The sequence below is a fragment of the Tursiops truncatus genome, chromosome 9, assembly GCF_011762595.2.
Source record: "Tursiops truncatus isolate mTurTru1 chromosome 9, mTurTru1.mat.Y, whole genome shotgun sequence".
NCBI classification, from domain to species: domain Eukaryota; kingdom Metazoa; phylum Chordata; class Mammalia; order Artiodactyla; family Delphinidae; genus Tursiops; species Tursiops truncatus.
This window is the reverse complement of record NC_047042.1, coordinates 38,423,735-38,440,080: the sequence shown is the minus strand read 5'-3', so window position 1 is coordinate 38,440,080 and position 16,346 is coordinate 38,423,735. Positions and strand designations below refer to the sequence as shown.

Genomic DNA, 16,346 nt, shown 5'->3' with positions numbered 1-16,346 from the left:
GAGTACTATCATTTTAAAAATATTTGCCAAAATGGAAGGAAAAAGTTTATTTCATTTTTCAGTTTGATAGTCTTGAATATTTATAAGCTTTAGGTTTTAAAACTATTTTTTAGTTATTTGCATTAATATTACATAATAGGGCTTTTTTTATAATGCTTATGTTTATCTTGATTTGTAAATTTTGGTCTTTACCATTTTCTAAAGAAACTTTTGATTGGCCAAGGCTGTCAACCTTTTATTTCTCTTTTTAGGAAAAAAGATAAAAAGACCTTCTAAAGGCAAAAATTAAATCTTCAATCCATGTTTGATTTATTTTGGAATAGGTATGAAGCAGAATTTATCTTAATTTAGTTTCCCATATGGTTATACAGTAATCTCAACTCCCCTAATCTCCACTAGCCCCTACCAGATTTGATATGCGACCTTCATCATATACCACACCATTACATAGAGTTCAATATGTTTTAGACTTTCTACCAGTTCTTTGTATCTCCTAGAGCCACTATTACATCATTTTGATCACTGTAGCTTTAGTAAACATATTCTTAACATTTGTTAAAACAGGTCTTTTCTTACTACTCTTCTTTCTCAGAATTTACGTTTGTGCACATTTATTCTTCCAGGCAAACCTTGGAATAATTTTGTCAAGCAAAAAATATCACATGGAAATTGAATTAAGTAGATGAGTGAATGTGAAGAAATGTAGGTACTTTTTAGTTCAACTTGATTTTCTTCAGTATACTTAGACTTAAGAGAATACTTTTAATTTTTTGTTTAGGGGTAGCAAGGTCTCCTCCTTCCACCTTGTTTTCATTCTCCTTTGTACTATAGGAGATTTTCTTAACCTTCTCTTCCAAATACTGATTCAGTTGTTCTCAATGCTGATCTTTCCCTATGCAGATACTGATACATTTTAGTTTCTGATAAGGCTTTACTTTTTTCTCTACATTCTTAACCTTCTAGATATCCCTTTCAAATCAGTACACTGTGAAAGAGATGTTTTCTTTAGTATTCTTGGTCATGTAAATTTATTAACATTTTCATCTGCTTGCTGCAATGAATCTTCCTGTATGACATCCTTCTAACTTTTAACTGCTATGCATGTTTCTTTGTTTTCTTGTTGCAGAATTATTACTATTTTATTTTGGCAATAGGTACTTATTTACACTAAAATGCACTTTGGCCATAAGCCATCAGTCTGCATGACAGTTGTTATAAAAAAGCAAAACCAAAGGAAACAAGTACTATACCAATTATAGCAATATTATTGAAGTGTAGTCCTGTACCAATACAATTTCACATTGAAGAAATTAATCTCGGGTCTTCGTAATAACAGTAACAAGAAAAAAGTGTTGCTCTAAGTGGATGGTTTGTTTTTAAGTTGTGAGTCTTCACAACTTAAAACAATTGTCAAGCCAATATTTCCCCCCTTTTCCAAAGGCTACTAAGAAACTCAGGGACAAATTTGCAAACCACCTCTGTCAACTTTTTAGGATACTGTGATATGAATTTCTAAGTCTAACTTAATTTTGGCACAAACTTATTATGTTTTATATTGCTGCTTATTGTATATTCACATAAGCTGCCTTGAAAATTGTTGGTAATAAGTTGTAGAATAACAATTCACTAATAGATAATCTTGCATCCTCACTTTTGAATCAGACACATATATGATATCCTTTATTTTGTTTGAGTCTATTTTATAGATTTTAAATTTTGAATATTTTTAATCCTTCTTTAGATAATGCTTATTTTTGTCTACATGTTTTAGATCTCTATCACATTTTCACTTAGCTGAACTTCCAGTTTATGTCATATTAGCCTTTTGTTTTTCACCTTCTGTAAATCATGACAAAACCAAGAAAGTACATGTTTCTTTCCTTAAAAAATTATTATAACTTGCTCTGGATACAGCAACATTTTAAGCATAAATTATAGAAACTTGTAGGAATATTTTTTTAGCCTATTAAAAAATAAACTAAAACTTCTATTTAGAGTCCTAAAAATAAAATTCTATCATATTCATTAGGTAAAAAGTATCATAAACCATGATATATGAACTTTTGCTTTTATATTAGATCCTGCTTATGGGTATACATATTCTATATAATATAGCCTAGGTTAGCATAAAGATGGGCTATAAACCAATAAAACCAATCTAATTAAGACAATGTAACAGATAAATGGTTCATCTGTTTGCAGATGATGGAATCATCATGCAGATGATGGAATCATGCAGATTGCAGATGATGGAATGCAGATGATGGAATCATCACTTAGTGATGCTGGGGCGTTTTCAGATTTCTTTTACTATGTGCCTTTAAAGTATATGTACATGGAAGACTATGCCCAACCAAAACGGATCTACACATATTTTATAAACATTATCGCTCTTTAGTTCTGAATATATCCTTCATTGGATTTTGAAGCAGAAAATGATAGGCAAAAAAATAGAAGAACATTAAGAATTTAATTCTACATACTTAAAAAAATAAATAAAAAGCAGGTATCCTTTATGTATAATACCATGAAATTGAGTCTGAGTTAGAGTTTCAAAATATGGGGAAAAAATGAGATTCCTTCTTGCCTATCATTACTCTGATGACAATTATGAATTGATCTATAATGAATATTAATTAAATGAATATTAAGTAATGACATTGATGAAACATTATTGAGCACTGACAATGTGCTTTATCCCACTCTTTAGACAAAAAAGAAAATTGCATAGGCACAAACCCATGGTACCTTACATAAAGAATTTTCAAGAAAATAGATGACTTCAGTTACTATGGTTAAGGTTAAAGAGGTAAATGGAAAAGAAGAGTGAAGCAGCTGAAATGGATGTTAAATAAAACCTGAAGCTCAGTGCAGCAAGTCACAACCTTAGCCAACTGTTCACACCTCTCCACCAGGCTCTCCTCACTTCTGGGAGCTCTCTAACTAGTTCAGGAAATAAGGTTACTGAGAATTCAATATCCAACTTTCAGAATTACAGAGAATTCGAATATCTCCCTCCCTCTTTTAATTAGCTGATGCTTGGTATTGAACTTGTCATTATTAACTGTTGCTGGTTAGGGTTAAGTGAAAGATAAGACAGGAAGAGGCCATAATCCTTGGACCGTGAGAAAGAAATGCATGTTATACTTCCACTCCCTAACAGGCCCCTGACATCACTGAGGAGTAAACACATGCTCGAAGGAAAGATTTAACATACTCTATGCTATTTAAGACTTACCATATCTACAATGAATAATTTAGTAGAATTCTTATAATAGTGGAAGAGCAAGCAAGATCGGAAGAAGAGGAAAAGTTAATGTAGACATATGGTTCTCTGAGGGTGTTATACCTAGAGATACATAGATTGCTGCTTCAGCAACACCATCACTTGGCCAAGTTTACAGAGTTACAGTAAAGAAGAGAGAGGTAGAACTGGAACCATCTGAATCAGATATAAAGACTATGTTTAAAATTTATATTTTCTCAATAGTTTTGTTTTCTTTTCTCTGATCTGACAAGTTTTATCATTTATCTTGCTGGCATTCTTAAAGGTTAATTTAAGGTAATATAGGGTATTATAATAAGAGAAAGTATTCCAGGAAGAACACACCACAATTGGTCCAAAAGAAGCACAATGATGAACATATTCTTTGTTTTATATCACTTCCTGCCAATGAACACTACATTTACTGTATATTCTGATAATATTATGTCTGTTTAAAAGTAAGATAAAATAATCCCACCAAATTAGTTTTTTAAATGTTTAAATAATTAATAGTTTATTGTAAAACTAACTTTTGGCTTTAGGATTCATTTCAAGCACTGTGTTCCTGATTCGGAGATGTGTTTACAGTACAGAAAGAACTAAACAACTGTGAAATCTGACTCATTTGAACAACCAAATAAGTACATTTTGGGAAAAAATGATACTTTCCAGTATAGATTAGAGAGTAACTTGGAGAAGCCACTCTTCATAAAGATGTTCACTAAGGTGTTATTTATGAGATTAAAATAAGGAATTGCAAACATGCTAAATATAAACACTGTTTCAACGGAATTATAATATCTTCCACTAATGAGATATTATGCAGCCATTAATAGTGATGTTACATAGTATACAGAAATACATAAGCACTTAATGATATCAGTTTAAATGTAAAAACAGGGTGTCACATGATATGTCAAGTTTAATTACAAAAATGCCAAAATATACATTTAAAAATCAAGAGGCAAACTTTAATAGTGGTTCTATTTATACATTAATAATGGTTCCTATATAACTGTTTTAGAGATTTTTAAATGTTTTCCTGTTCAACTTATATTGTTTTTATAAATTTTATTTAATAAATGCATAGTTCTCTTTTAATAAAGGGTTAAAATTCACTTTCTGGTTCAACATAATGCTTACAATAGTAGTAATATTAGATGATATCGACTGAGAACTTACTATATTTAGGCATAGTTCTAAGAAATTTTCATGAATTAATTCACTTAATTCCATTTTCCAAATGGAATGCATAGGAACAAAATGTTAATAACTTGCTTCATGTCGTAAAACTAATGAAAAAGCCAGGGCTCAAAAACACAGTATACTGCTAGCCTTAATTGGGTTGAACCAATTCACTCTCACACTTGCAAAGTATGAACAATCTGATTGCTCTATGTCCTTTCCAAACTTAGGATTTTTAATTATCTTAATCATCCTGATGGGTGTGTAGTGTTATCTCTCGAGATTTAAACATGTGCTCTCCTGACAAGTAAAGATGGTGAGCATATATTCATATGTTTATAGGTGATATGTGTGTATATATTTTATTCAAATGTTTCTTTAGATCTTTTGCCCTTTTGGATTAGATTGTTTGTTGCTTATCATTGGTTTATGTAAATTATCTTTATATTCTGGACACAAATCATTTGTCACCAGGCTGTAACCACTTGAAATAACTTGCCTACAAATCCAGAGTTCATGTTAGAAACTTAAGTTTCTGGTCTTCCATCCTTTCTGGCTATCACCATCCCATGCTTACTTCTGCTTTCTTTCTCTTCAATTGATCTTCCATACTTCATTTCTAAAACTTTTCATTGGGGTCTCTGAAAACTTTGCTCAAAACAAACTAATTATTCTCTTTCTTTCTAAGTCCCTGCCACTACCTCTATAATACTTCCGAGGTTGCTCATTCTCTCAAACATTACTTGCTCTACTTTTTTGATCGTTTTGTGTTTGCTTGTTTTTGTTTCGTTTTTTATGGACTAGCTTGGCTTTGCATTAAAGTCATCATTCTTCCAGCCCCAAAGTAGAAACTCTTATCATTTGAGACTCATGGAATCTAATAGTTCTCCCCTCTACTCTTACTCATTACTGTGATACAGCAACCTTTCCACCAAGACCCTGTAATTATCCCAGGTGGTTTTATGGACAAGATGAAACAGACCATGCCCAGAGTTCGTTGACCTCCTAACACCTAGCGAACCTCCTCTCTGCACACCAGCTAAGCCACCCAGATCCACGGCTGCATAATGGACTTTACCATCCTCTGCAATTAATCTATTCTGAAATCACATCAAACCCTAATATTCTGCTCTCTGCTACAATATTATCTCCTGTTTCCCTTATTTTCTTCCTCTGTTGGTGTTTTCTGATGATTTGCCTCACAACCCAGTAATTATATTCTCATATCTCCTCTGCTCCCTGCTTTAAATTTATTGTAATTCACACTGTTAGCTGAATTATCTTTCTAAAACAAAATCTGATCATGTAGTCTCTTATTTATACTGGATAAAGCCCAAATCCTTGACAAGAAAGGTCAGGCTTTTCACCATCTCAGACCTTGTCTTGCCTGTCTCTCCACACCTCACCTTTACTAATAAGACTTAATAAACATTTTGCTGTTTCAAGATCTCACTCTGTACTCTCTTATTTCTGAGACTATTCATATAAAGTTCACTTTGTATTTGCTGGCCAAATTCTTATTTTATTCAAGATTCAGCTCAGGCATCATATCTTCAAGAAAGTTTTCATCTACTCTTTGAATTACACTCAGGATAGATGAAGATTCTCTTCACTAAAGCCTCAGGAAGTTAATATTTACCTCACCATAATATGTAACCTCCCTGCCTGTCTGGCCCAACAGACTCGAAATTACAGTAAATAAAAGAACTGTTCTTATCTGAATTTTTAGCTCCAGTTACTTTAATAAAAGCCAATGGAAGGAAGGAAGAAAGAAAGAAAGAAGGAAAGAGAAGAAAAAAACAGAAGGAAACTGGCACTGCAGATATTGTAAATAAAAATAATGTACATCGATTATCAGCAATGATCTTAAAAATTCTTTAAAGGCATAGTCATAACAGTTATATGAAGAGTGGATACTTAAATGTAAAAAATCCAAGTTTAAAGTAATCAACATTACATGATGTATTTTATCAACTTTACTAATATATGTTGATGTAGAAAATTATTAATAATTAACCCCTTATTTACAGACTAGAACCTTGCTTTTAAATTATAATGTAAAATATTTTATAAAAAGAAAACTAAATCACAGAGCTAAATATAATAGAAATGATTTTAATGATGATCTGCTTTTGCTGTTCAAATATAAAATTTAAAAAGCTACTTCTTCATGAGACATCTCAAGTATTCATTTGTTGACAGTAGCAGAATTAATTGAATAAAAGCCTAACCCAAATTGAAGAATCAGTATAAAAACACGTGTAATCACAGAGACCCAGTTAGCCTGATAATTAAAAAAATACATAAAATTTATAATGAATGTAAGACTACACCATGGCTCTAGAGAAGTTGATCAAATATACAGCTTCCACTATAAAATTATTCTGAGAATCAGAGGGACTCTATCTAGCTTATTCTATTGATTTCTGGAAACTAAAGAAGTTATATACTAACAAAAATAGTTTTAAAGTACTAAATGAGGCTAAATTTTTCTAAATTTTACTAATTTTTTCTTACAGTGAAGAAAAATTTATGAAAAGGACAACAATAGACTTATAGATTAGCACACAGAAATAAACACACATCCCATCATCATGTTCAAATGTCAGTATAAATTGAACTCTACTCTTCTCAAGGATAGAAGATAAAACATGATAGTAATAAGGCTCATAGGGTTCGAAAGATAACAAACCATGATAAACAGAGCAGAGAGGGACTTCTGTTAGGTAATGAAGGCATCTCCAAAAACATACCTTTTTTGTTACAACGAGGGAATTTCATATAATTTTTTTAAAGCCTTTCAGTGCACGTTGATGACATAATGGCGAGTCCAAATTTAATTAAAGCAAATCTGTGAGGGACTAACACAACATGGACCAAGTCTGTCTTGAGTTAGGGGTAAAACTTGGAACATAAAGAAGTGGGCAAACTGCATGCTCATCAGGTCATGTTTTATGTGAAACTGCTACAGTTTTTTGCATTGACATTTGATTGGGATTGGACAGCAGAGATTTCTGAGTGTGATCCAAAAAAAGAATCAGGAATGCATTTTTGATGGAGTCCATCAAAGGCAGAACATCCGTTTTGACAATCAATTGGTAAAGGTTAATGGCCTTTTCTGGAAATTAAGTTGTTGATCAAGAGTCCTGACTGATTGCATTAGATTCACTTTCTACTTGTTTGGAGGTGGGATGAGCTATGCAATACCTCTGTAAACAGTTCAGAATTATCTTCAATATGGCAGTAAATAGACTGTGGTTCCAATCATTTTTTGCTGGAAAATTCTCAAAGAAAGCATTATAAGTACCTAAACATGGTCACAAAGAATCTTGATAAATTTTAAGCAATGAAGTGTTTTGTGATAGTACTCTTAAAATATACTAGAAGCCAACTGCAACTCCAGAAATCCGTGATTATATTTGATGTATGGAATCACTGATTACATTTCTATTTTAATTTCAGAGTAGTTGGTTTTAATCCATTTTTGTGGCCATAAGCACCATCAAGACAAATTATTTGCGGAATCCTATTTAATTATTTGTGGAATCCTATTTTAGTGCATGCTTATAAAAGCAGGTCATCAGTGCAAAGAAGATGCTGACCTTGCTAATCTTCATAACAGGTGAGCACGTACGTATTGAATCATTAAAGTTAATAAGTGTTGAGGAGGGATTGAGGGATGAAAAGAGAGGTACAGAAATTTTAAACAATAAATAAATAAAAATAATACCTGAAGAGATGTTCTAAAATATAAGAAGACTGCTGCTATGGACCTCGACCTTAAAGTGTGTCATTAAAATGCTTCAACAGCAAAAAGGGATAATGAGTTTATATTGCTCATTGAATAGCCAATTCCTGACCACAGGATCAAAAGCAAGGGATAAAAAACTTCAATAAAATCTTATGTCTTAAGTTCTTCATTTCACATTTTCTAGAATAAGCTAGAAATGATATTGATGACCACTCTGCAATAATTGAGTTTGAAACTCACCTGCTCTTCTCAGAGAACATGATCATGAAAAACTCATATTATTTGTGAGGACTATTCTCCTTCAATGAAAATTTAAAAATTTACAGCAGGTGATACAGTGTGAAATCATTCCTGGGAAGTTAATGAGAGTTCACAAATTGAAAAGCTTCCCGAGCCCATCAGTTGTAGCATATTAAGCAATTTTGTGTGCAAAACAACTTTATTAATTTGTTTAAAGTTTTAGTATTTAAACAGTTAATGATTTTAAGAGTCAATGTACTTATTCCATGATTGGAAAGTAAACTTTAATTTCTACTTAGCAAGGCAGCAAGGTAAAGTGATTTAGGCTAATTTATTGACATGTACAAAACCACAAGGACTTCAAAGAGCAGGTGTACTTAGAGAATTACAAGTAGTTCAAATCCTTGATTCTAGTGTGTAAGGTGGTGTGTGAGGGATTAGACAGGTTGATCCAGTTAAAGAGCCTTGTTTACCATGCTAGAGAGTTTGGCATTGATTTAAAATACTTTAAATATTTAAGAAGGAAAATATTTTATTGTATTTTTGAAAGTGGATCCAGGGAGTAGTATCGAGAATGCAAAGAAAAGAGGAAATTCAGAGATTATGCTATTAGTACTAGGAGAATGCTGGAGAACAATTTTTGGGTGACATATGAGACAGTTACAGTTGGGCTGAAGAAAAGAGAAAGAACATCAGAATAGGCTGTCTAATGATTAATTTGATATTCAAGATGAGGCACCAATTATAATTCTTAGGTTTCTGGCTTGGGAAAGTTGGGGAATGAAGGTTCTAGAGAAGGCAAATAGGAGAAGGCCTATATTGGGATTTGGAGAAAGGGCAGAAATGATGAGCTCAGGGTATGAGCTCTGGGTCTTGGGTTCCGATGGTTCTTGGGTTCCGGTCCTGAATTGTCACTTCATAGCCATGTGACACAGGAAATTATTTAATCTGTTTCTCAGTTTCCTCATAGGTAAAATAGAGATAGTTACAATATTTACCTTATGGTGCCGCTGTGATGATTAAATTAATTCATACAAATCATTATCAATAACTGCAAACCCTTCATAATCTCAACTGTTTGTTACCTCACTCATTCTTGTAAATTGACACCAAAAACCTTGATTCCAACAATCTTTTTTTTTTTTTTTTTTTTTTTGCGGTACGCGGGCCTCTCACTGTTGTGGCCTCTCCCGTTGCGGAGCACAGGCTCCGGATGCGCAGGCTCAGCGGCCATGGCTCACGGGCCCAGCCGCTCTGCGGCATGTGGGATCTTCCCGGACCGGGGCACGAACCCATGTCCCCTGCATCGGCAGGCGGACTCTCAACCACTGTGCCACCAGGGAAGCCCCCAAACAATCTTTGATTCCATTGTAATCCACAATGTATTTTCCTAACACCCCTTACTGTACTTCACTCTTCATGTCCTTACTTCCTTGTTTCCCAGCTTAATTTCCACGGCCAATCCCTATAATTACTCCCTTGCTCATACTCTCAACTCCTTTGCTTCTCTCTCATTTCATCATATTGGGCAAAACACAGTCTCATTAAGGCTGCCCCATGCCTATTCTACTCCTGGGCCTAAAATGTAACTGGAGAAATATGACTGAATATGACCAGAGAAATATACCCATCCAAGCTGACTGATCTTGTTCTAAATCCACAGTTATTAACAGGAAGAGACTTTTCATTATTCCCTGGCAATCATATGGTATTTCTTGATGCACGTAGCTCCCACTCTCCCAGGTGACTCATGTGTAACTCATTCCTGATCCTCAAAACTCTCATACCGTCTTTGCTCTTAGCAATGACCCACCTTCCTACTTTTCTAAGAAAATCTAAGTGTCATATCTTTTTTCCATTGTTACCCCCTGAACACACCAGTTAGATTGATTGTTCTTTTAAACATGTAAGTCAGATCACTCTCTCTTTTGGTCAAAAGCCTCTAATGGCTTCCAACTTCTTTCACAAGAAAAGCTAAAGACCTTAGAATAGCCTAAATTGTCCTACACATATGAAAATCTTAAGACGTATTTCACCTTCTCTACTAGTATTCCCCCTGCAGAAGGAGACCCAGTCACTAATTTCTTTGATGCACTTCAGCTATGTCAGGTTTCTCCTGCCTCTGAGTCTTTGTTTGTCCTTCTTTGGTGACTCCTCTGTCTACAAAGTGCTGGCCCCAGAGAGCCACATCGATGACTCCCTCACATTCCTCAACTCTTTACTCAATTATTTCCTTGGTGAACTCTTAACTACTTCTTTTATAATTGTAGTTCCAGCATTTCTTCTCTTCTTTTCCTACTTTAATTTTGTCCTTTAAGCTTTACATACCACCAGTAATTTAATATAACCAGGTACTAAATACTGTACTTATTGCTTTGTTTATTGACTATTTCACTCCACTGGAATGAAGACTCTATGAAGGCAAAGATTTGATTTGGGTTTTTACTGTTTTTCCTTCTACTGTTAATACTACTGGGTACATACTAGACTGCTCAGTAAATAAGTTGCTGTGATTACTTATAATAATGATAACATATCAGGCACGTAAACAACATGGAACCTCCAGGTTTTAGCACTTGAGATTCAGAATAGGAGGAGGAACTTAATATAAATTAATACGGTAATGAAATAAATAAATATCAAGATCCTGCTGGGAAAAATGTTAAGAGCAGAAAGCTGTGGCATGTGAGGGCAGGGCGTACGGATGAGCCAACATGGGGCAGGTTGAAATCTTGAAAGCTAGGAAAGATATTAAAAGGAAGTATCCAGAGAAGCAGAAGAAGAATAAGGAGACGATAGTATAATGGGTGTCAAGGTAAGGTAGACACTCATGAAAGAAGAGGTGGTTAGCAGTGCCTAATACTTCAGAGTATATAGTACCAAGGAAATGATAACGTAGCAAATGTCGAGCTACAAATCATGATAAATACCACAGGAAGATTTAATGAGTGAAAATAAATCTTCAGAATCAAAAGTATCTACAAAAGCAACGAAAGAGTTTGCAAGATTGTTAGAGACAGGACTATTCATTTAACCCATGTTCTTTACCTTTGATTCTCTCAAAGAAAGCAAGGATGGAATAATAAAAGAATGTATCTCATGTTTGAACTTGTAAGACCAGAGGTTGATATAAGTAGGCCAAAGAAGTAGTCTCACTGAATTGAACAGGGCTTTATACCTAGATAGCTGGATAATAGAATGACATAATAGATTTCTTCTTATAGTTAAAATCTGAGCACAAGGATGCATCTAAAACAGTAAAATTACTACACTTCTTAAAGAGAATGCAAATATATAAAAATTTTATAAGTTCTTTCTCTTTAAGAAAACACTACAAAAGAACATAATACCAAAATTCATCTAAAGTATTTTAATATGGCTCTCATTATTTTTAATTAATCTTATTTACTACAAGATGTATAATATATCTTACATGAAGAAAGGAAATTTAGAATTAGTTACTGCTCTCCTCAGCCCCATGGAGGTATTTACTTCTGCTTTATATTTGCAGTTTGAGAAGAGAGTTTTCTTTTTTTTAAATAAAGGAATTTAGATACAACCAGCATTTTACAGATAATTACAAAATGAATCATAAGTGGGTGCAAATTGAGTAATTTGATTAATTTCTAAGTTGACCTTTAGAAAAGTATTTGTCTAACATTTCTTACTTGTTGTATTTTTATTATATCAAACTGAAGTTCCAGCTAGTTAACTTCCATGTTGTTTTAAAAAAATGAGAACTGCATTATAGATATGATAGTTTATTTTGTAAAATAACTGTTTCAGTTTAGAAAAAATTTGGATTTTGAAATGTAATATGAATATTATCTTTGAATAGCTGCTTCTCTTTCTATCAAGATTTGTTCTTTTCAGGATTACCTCACTTACACATTTTTCCCTTGTATATTTATTAAATCAAGGAATTATTTTGCAGGTAAATTTATTGTTCACTAATGAAAGATAAAATACACCTAAATGGCAGTGCGTAACTCTCTTCAAGGTGTGTGTCCTCATTCTAAGTAGCCTCTGACTTAGGTGAAAGACCTCCCGACTGCAGATACATAACGTGCATCTCCAGCAAAACTGTCCATAAGAATAACTTCATTATTCTGGGAAACCAGATCTATAAAACATGTAAAATGTGGAAGTGTTCTTCCCATACAATTTCTGGTAACTACAGCATGACTAAGTGATAAAACCTGAGTCAGCTTCAGTTACAGCATACCTTACTAAGACGTTTATTGTGCCACGAAGGAAAAAGGAAATATAGTGGGCAAAGGGGTATTTTCTGAAGCCATGAGGTATTTTAGGTCTATTGAGTTCTGCCTTGATCAATGGAAAAATGATCTCTGGAAGCACTGAGTGGTAGAGTGTACCAGTTAGTCACAGACACCCCCAGTTATAGCAGAATGATGAGAAGGAAAAACTCACCAGCACCACTGGACAAATTGCTGTAGGTGGTAAAATATGGTCCTTCAAAGGTCCGCAGTCACATTCAGGTTTCAGATGAGAAGCACATTTATTATGCAGCTAGGAAAGGAGAAAGGGGACACTATCAAATTTTGCATGGCAACAGCAAACATGAAGCAGATTATATTTTGCCCAAGATACAGCAAATATATTTAAAGAATTACAAGAACAAACCAACAAGATCATAAAGGGATTCATACTACATTTGCCCTTATATATGTTCTACCTTAAATAAACTGTTTAGCAACTTCTGTGACCCAGCCTATATATTTTCCAGTTCTCAGAAATGTTTATATTCGAAATGTGCTTTAGGTTTTCTACCAAAAAGCCTGATTTCTTTGACAAACACACATTATTGTCCATTACAGTCCTTCCTTGGCTTATCTGTTAGCATAATCTTGAAACTACTACGCACTGTGGATGCTTTTTTTTTTTTTTTTTTTTTTGACCCTCCTGTTTTCTCAAAGTCATTCCAAAGTGCACAGCTCAGTATGGGGCATAATTGATCCCATCATTAGTTTTAACTTTCTAATTCAATATGTAAATGTAACCAGAGATTCATCTCAGTAGGAGCAGGATATAAATATAAGAAGACGATTATGATTATAAAAATTTATATTTATCAGCTCTACATTAAGTATGTGTATAATCATGTAACATGTTATTTCCTTTTCTACATGTAAAAATCTAAGCTGATATTTTTATCAACCTTGTCACAAGTTTAAATTAAGGTGTTATAACATAGTATATTAAGTAGTGATTTTTTAAAAAATTGAGATGATAATTCTTATTGGAACCATACAGAATTGCTAAAGTAGTAGTTGTTTAAAGGCATCTAGGGGTATATCTGCCCTCCACTCCCTATCAGTTTAATATAAATATCCATACTTTAGAAAAATGATACATATTAATAAAATAACGTCTTGTTCAAAACCAAAAAGGAGCTGCTTCATTTTTCAGTTTTGAATCCAAAACCACCCCGTTTACGTCATGATTACATTAATTAATTTCCGCAACAAACCTACCTTTGTAACAGTTAATTAACAACCAACCATAGGAGTCTAATGGGGTTGATCTACTGTTAGCGATAGTATACCTCACCACTATTGAAGGGGTATTTCTGTCGTCCTTGAATCTAAAACATCTGTCACGTCCTGCCTTGGAGTTAAGGCTACCTGCACAGTAATTAACTCACACTAGGCCACATTACATGAAATAAAAGTATCTTTACACATTCATCAATAATTAGCAGTTCTGCTTCTCCGTGGATGTAAACTCCTTTTGAAAAAGTGGTTTAATCTTATCAGGCATTGCTGATCTTTGTCAAGAGGCAGGAGGTATTGAAGATAAAGAAGCAGTTGAAGTCACGTGCAAAATAGGAATAAATTAACAGACACTCACTTGGCAAATGCAAATGCATAGTTTCCTCCAAATAAAATCAGTGACTGGTTTAAATATATTAATTTATTGGACTTAATGTTCTTAGAATAAATCATGGCCCTGAAATTTTGGATTTAAACCAATAGATTACCAAGTGTTGCAGGTTAAATTGGTCTTTCCCAATTGATTTCCTAAATCCTAGTACTTGTGAATATGAACTCATTTGGAAATATCTTTGTAGATGTATTCAAGTTCAGCTGAAGTTATACTGAATTAGTTTGGGTCCTAATCCAATGATTGGTGTCCTTATAAGAAGAGAGAAATCTAGACATAAGGAGACAGATATGAAGGGAAGAAAGCCATGAGACAACGGAGGCAGAGATTTGGTGATGGAGCCACAGGCCAAGGGACACCAAGGATAGCCAAGGATGCAAGGCTCTACGAAGCCTCTACAAATAGATGTAAGAAAAGAATTCTGTCTGTACACATTGAGAAAGTACTGATTTTCACTCTTGACTGCAGTTAGTGAAGCTTTACATGCAACTCTGAAGGACAGAGATGCAGGGCACTGACCACAGGTACATAAGCTCAGGGCCTCAGCCTCCTCCATGCCTCCATACCTTGTGTTTCTAACAATCTACAACTGATATGATAAGGGATGACCAACCTCTCTATACAGTTATTTGAGGGTTACCAGATGTAAGGAAAGATAACAAAGATAACATGAATTTAATGACAGCTTTTTGGCATTTAGGCTAGTTTCCCAGCAGGGGGGGAAAAAAGGAACTGACGACTCAGGTAGAATCACACAGTTGATAAGCCAAACAGAATGTGTGTGTAAAGGGTAACTCTTCGTATTGAGGTTGGAGGGTTTCAGAGCATAGGTACCAGCAAATGGTCCTATGAAATACTGCTCTCTGCAGAGCTAAATAAAATCAGCATGGCATTGTCCAGTTTGATTGTCACGTGGTCCATATTCCCAAGTTTTGTCTAGGCAGCTGCAAGGCAGAGTCTTGCAAGAACATAGGCATATAGCAGGGTCTACAAGGAGGTCAGTAACCATATCATCATCAGTGAAACAGGGAGACGCAGTGCAAGAAAATTCTCCTCCCCAAGAAGTCTGTATTAACTAATAATGTGCAAGGTGCCTTATACTTTTATGAACACTGGAGTCTGGCAGCTGTTATAGTTGGATGTCCATCAACATCATGAGATTATTTACAACCAGGAGTGTCAAACCAGAGGACACCATGTTGGAAAATACTGATCATTCCACATGTGTATAGCAGGTCTAGTGCATTTATCATACTGCTCAGAGACATACTTGAGGACAAAATATAAAACGTGAAAGCCAATGAGAAAATGCTTACAGTTCCCAGGACTATTTATCAAGATTAAAAGTGAACCTCATTTTTGCTGTGAAACTAAAACTTCTGCATAAAGTCTCTTTTTTAAAAAAGAGCAAATATCAACAAAATAGAAACCATATAATAGAATTTAAAAGGTACTTTCCCCCAAAACTACCCCAAAACGGGTTATGTTCTGTTTCTTGATTAGGTGGTGGCTACATAGGGTGCTCATTTGTGGAAAACTCATTGAGCTCTACCCTTAAGATAGTTATACTTTTCTGCATGTATGTTATTTTTCAGTAAAACTGTAAAAAGGAAAAAAAAAGTGAATATAACCAGCAATAAAAACAAGTTGCTAACACTGGTCACCACGACATTTTACAGAAAAAGTCACAGCACAGCTGAGTCCGTCTCAGTGTCAATAAGATACTGAAGTCTGACAATTGTCTTAAAGATAACCCAGATCCCAAATCAGCAAAACAGAAAAAGCCTCGTCAAGAAGAGAAATAAACTAGAACACTGATGAATCCTGCCTCTTAAATGAAACGGCCAGTGAAGCCCCAGAGAAAGGAAATCGTTACCTTTTTAAAAGTGTTTTTATTTTTGTTCACATTTACCTCTGCATTTTTAAAGAGTAAGGCATAAAAATCTCAGGTCGTTATTTTATTATATGTACAGAAACGTCCATTCATGTTAAGGGAATTGG

At 34.2% G+C, this 16,346-nt stretch overlaps 1 protein-coding gene across 1 annotated transcript in view; it reads right to left on the bottom strand.

The window, feature by feature from the left end:
* The window catches only part of LOC101327464 (diacylglycerol kinase beta), a 505,632-nt gene that overhangs the window by 471,204 nt on the left and 18,082 nt on the right, over positions 1-16,346 (bottom strand). Inside the window, exon 5 of the mRNA XM_073809660.1 lies at positions 12,873-12,971. Coding sequence (XP_073665761.1) covers positions 12,873-12,971 — 99 coding nt within the window. The remainder of the gene's footprint in view (positions 1-12,872; positions 12,972-16,346) is intronic.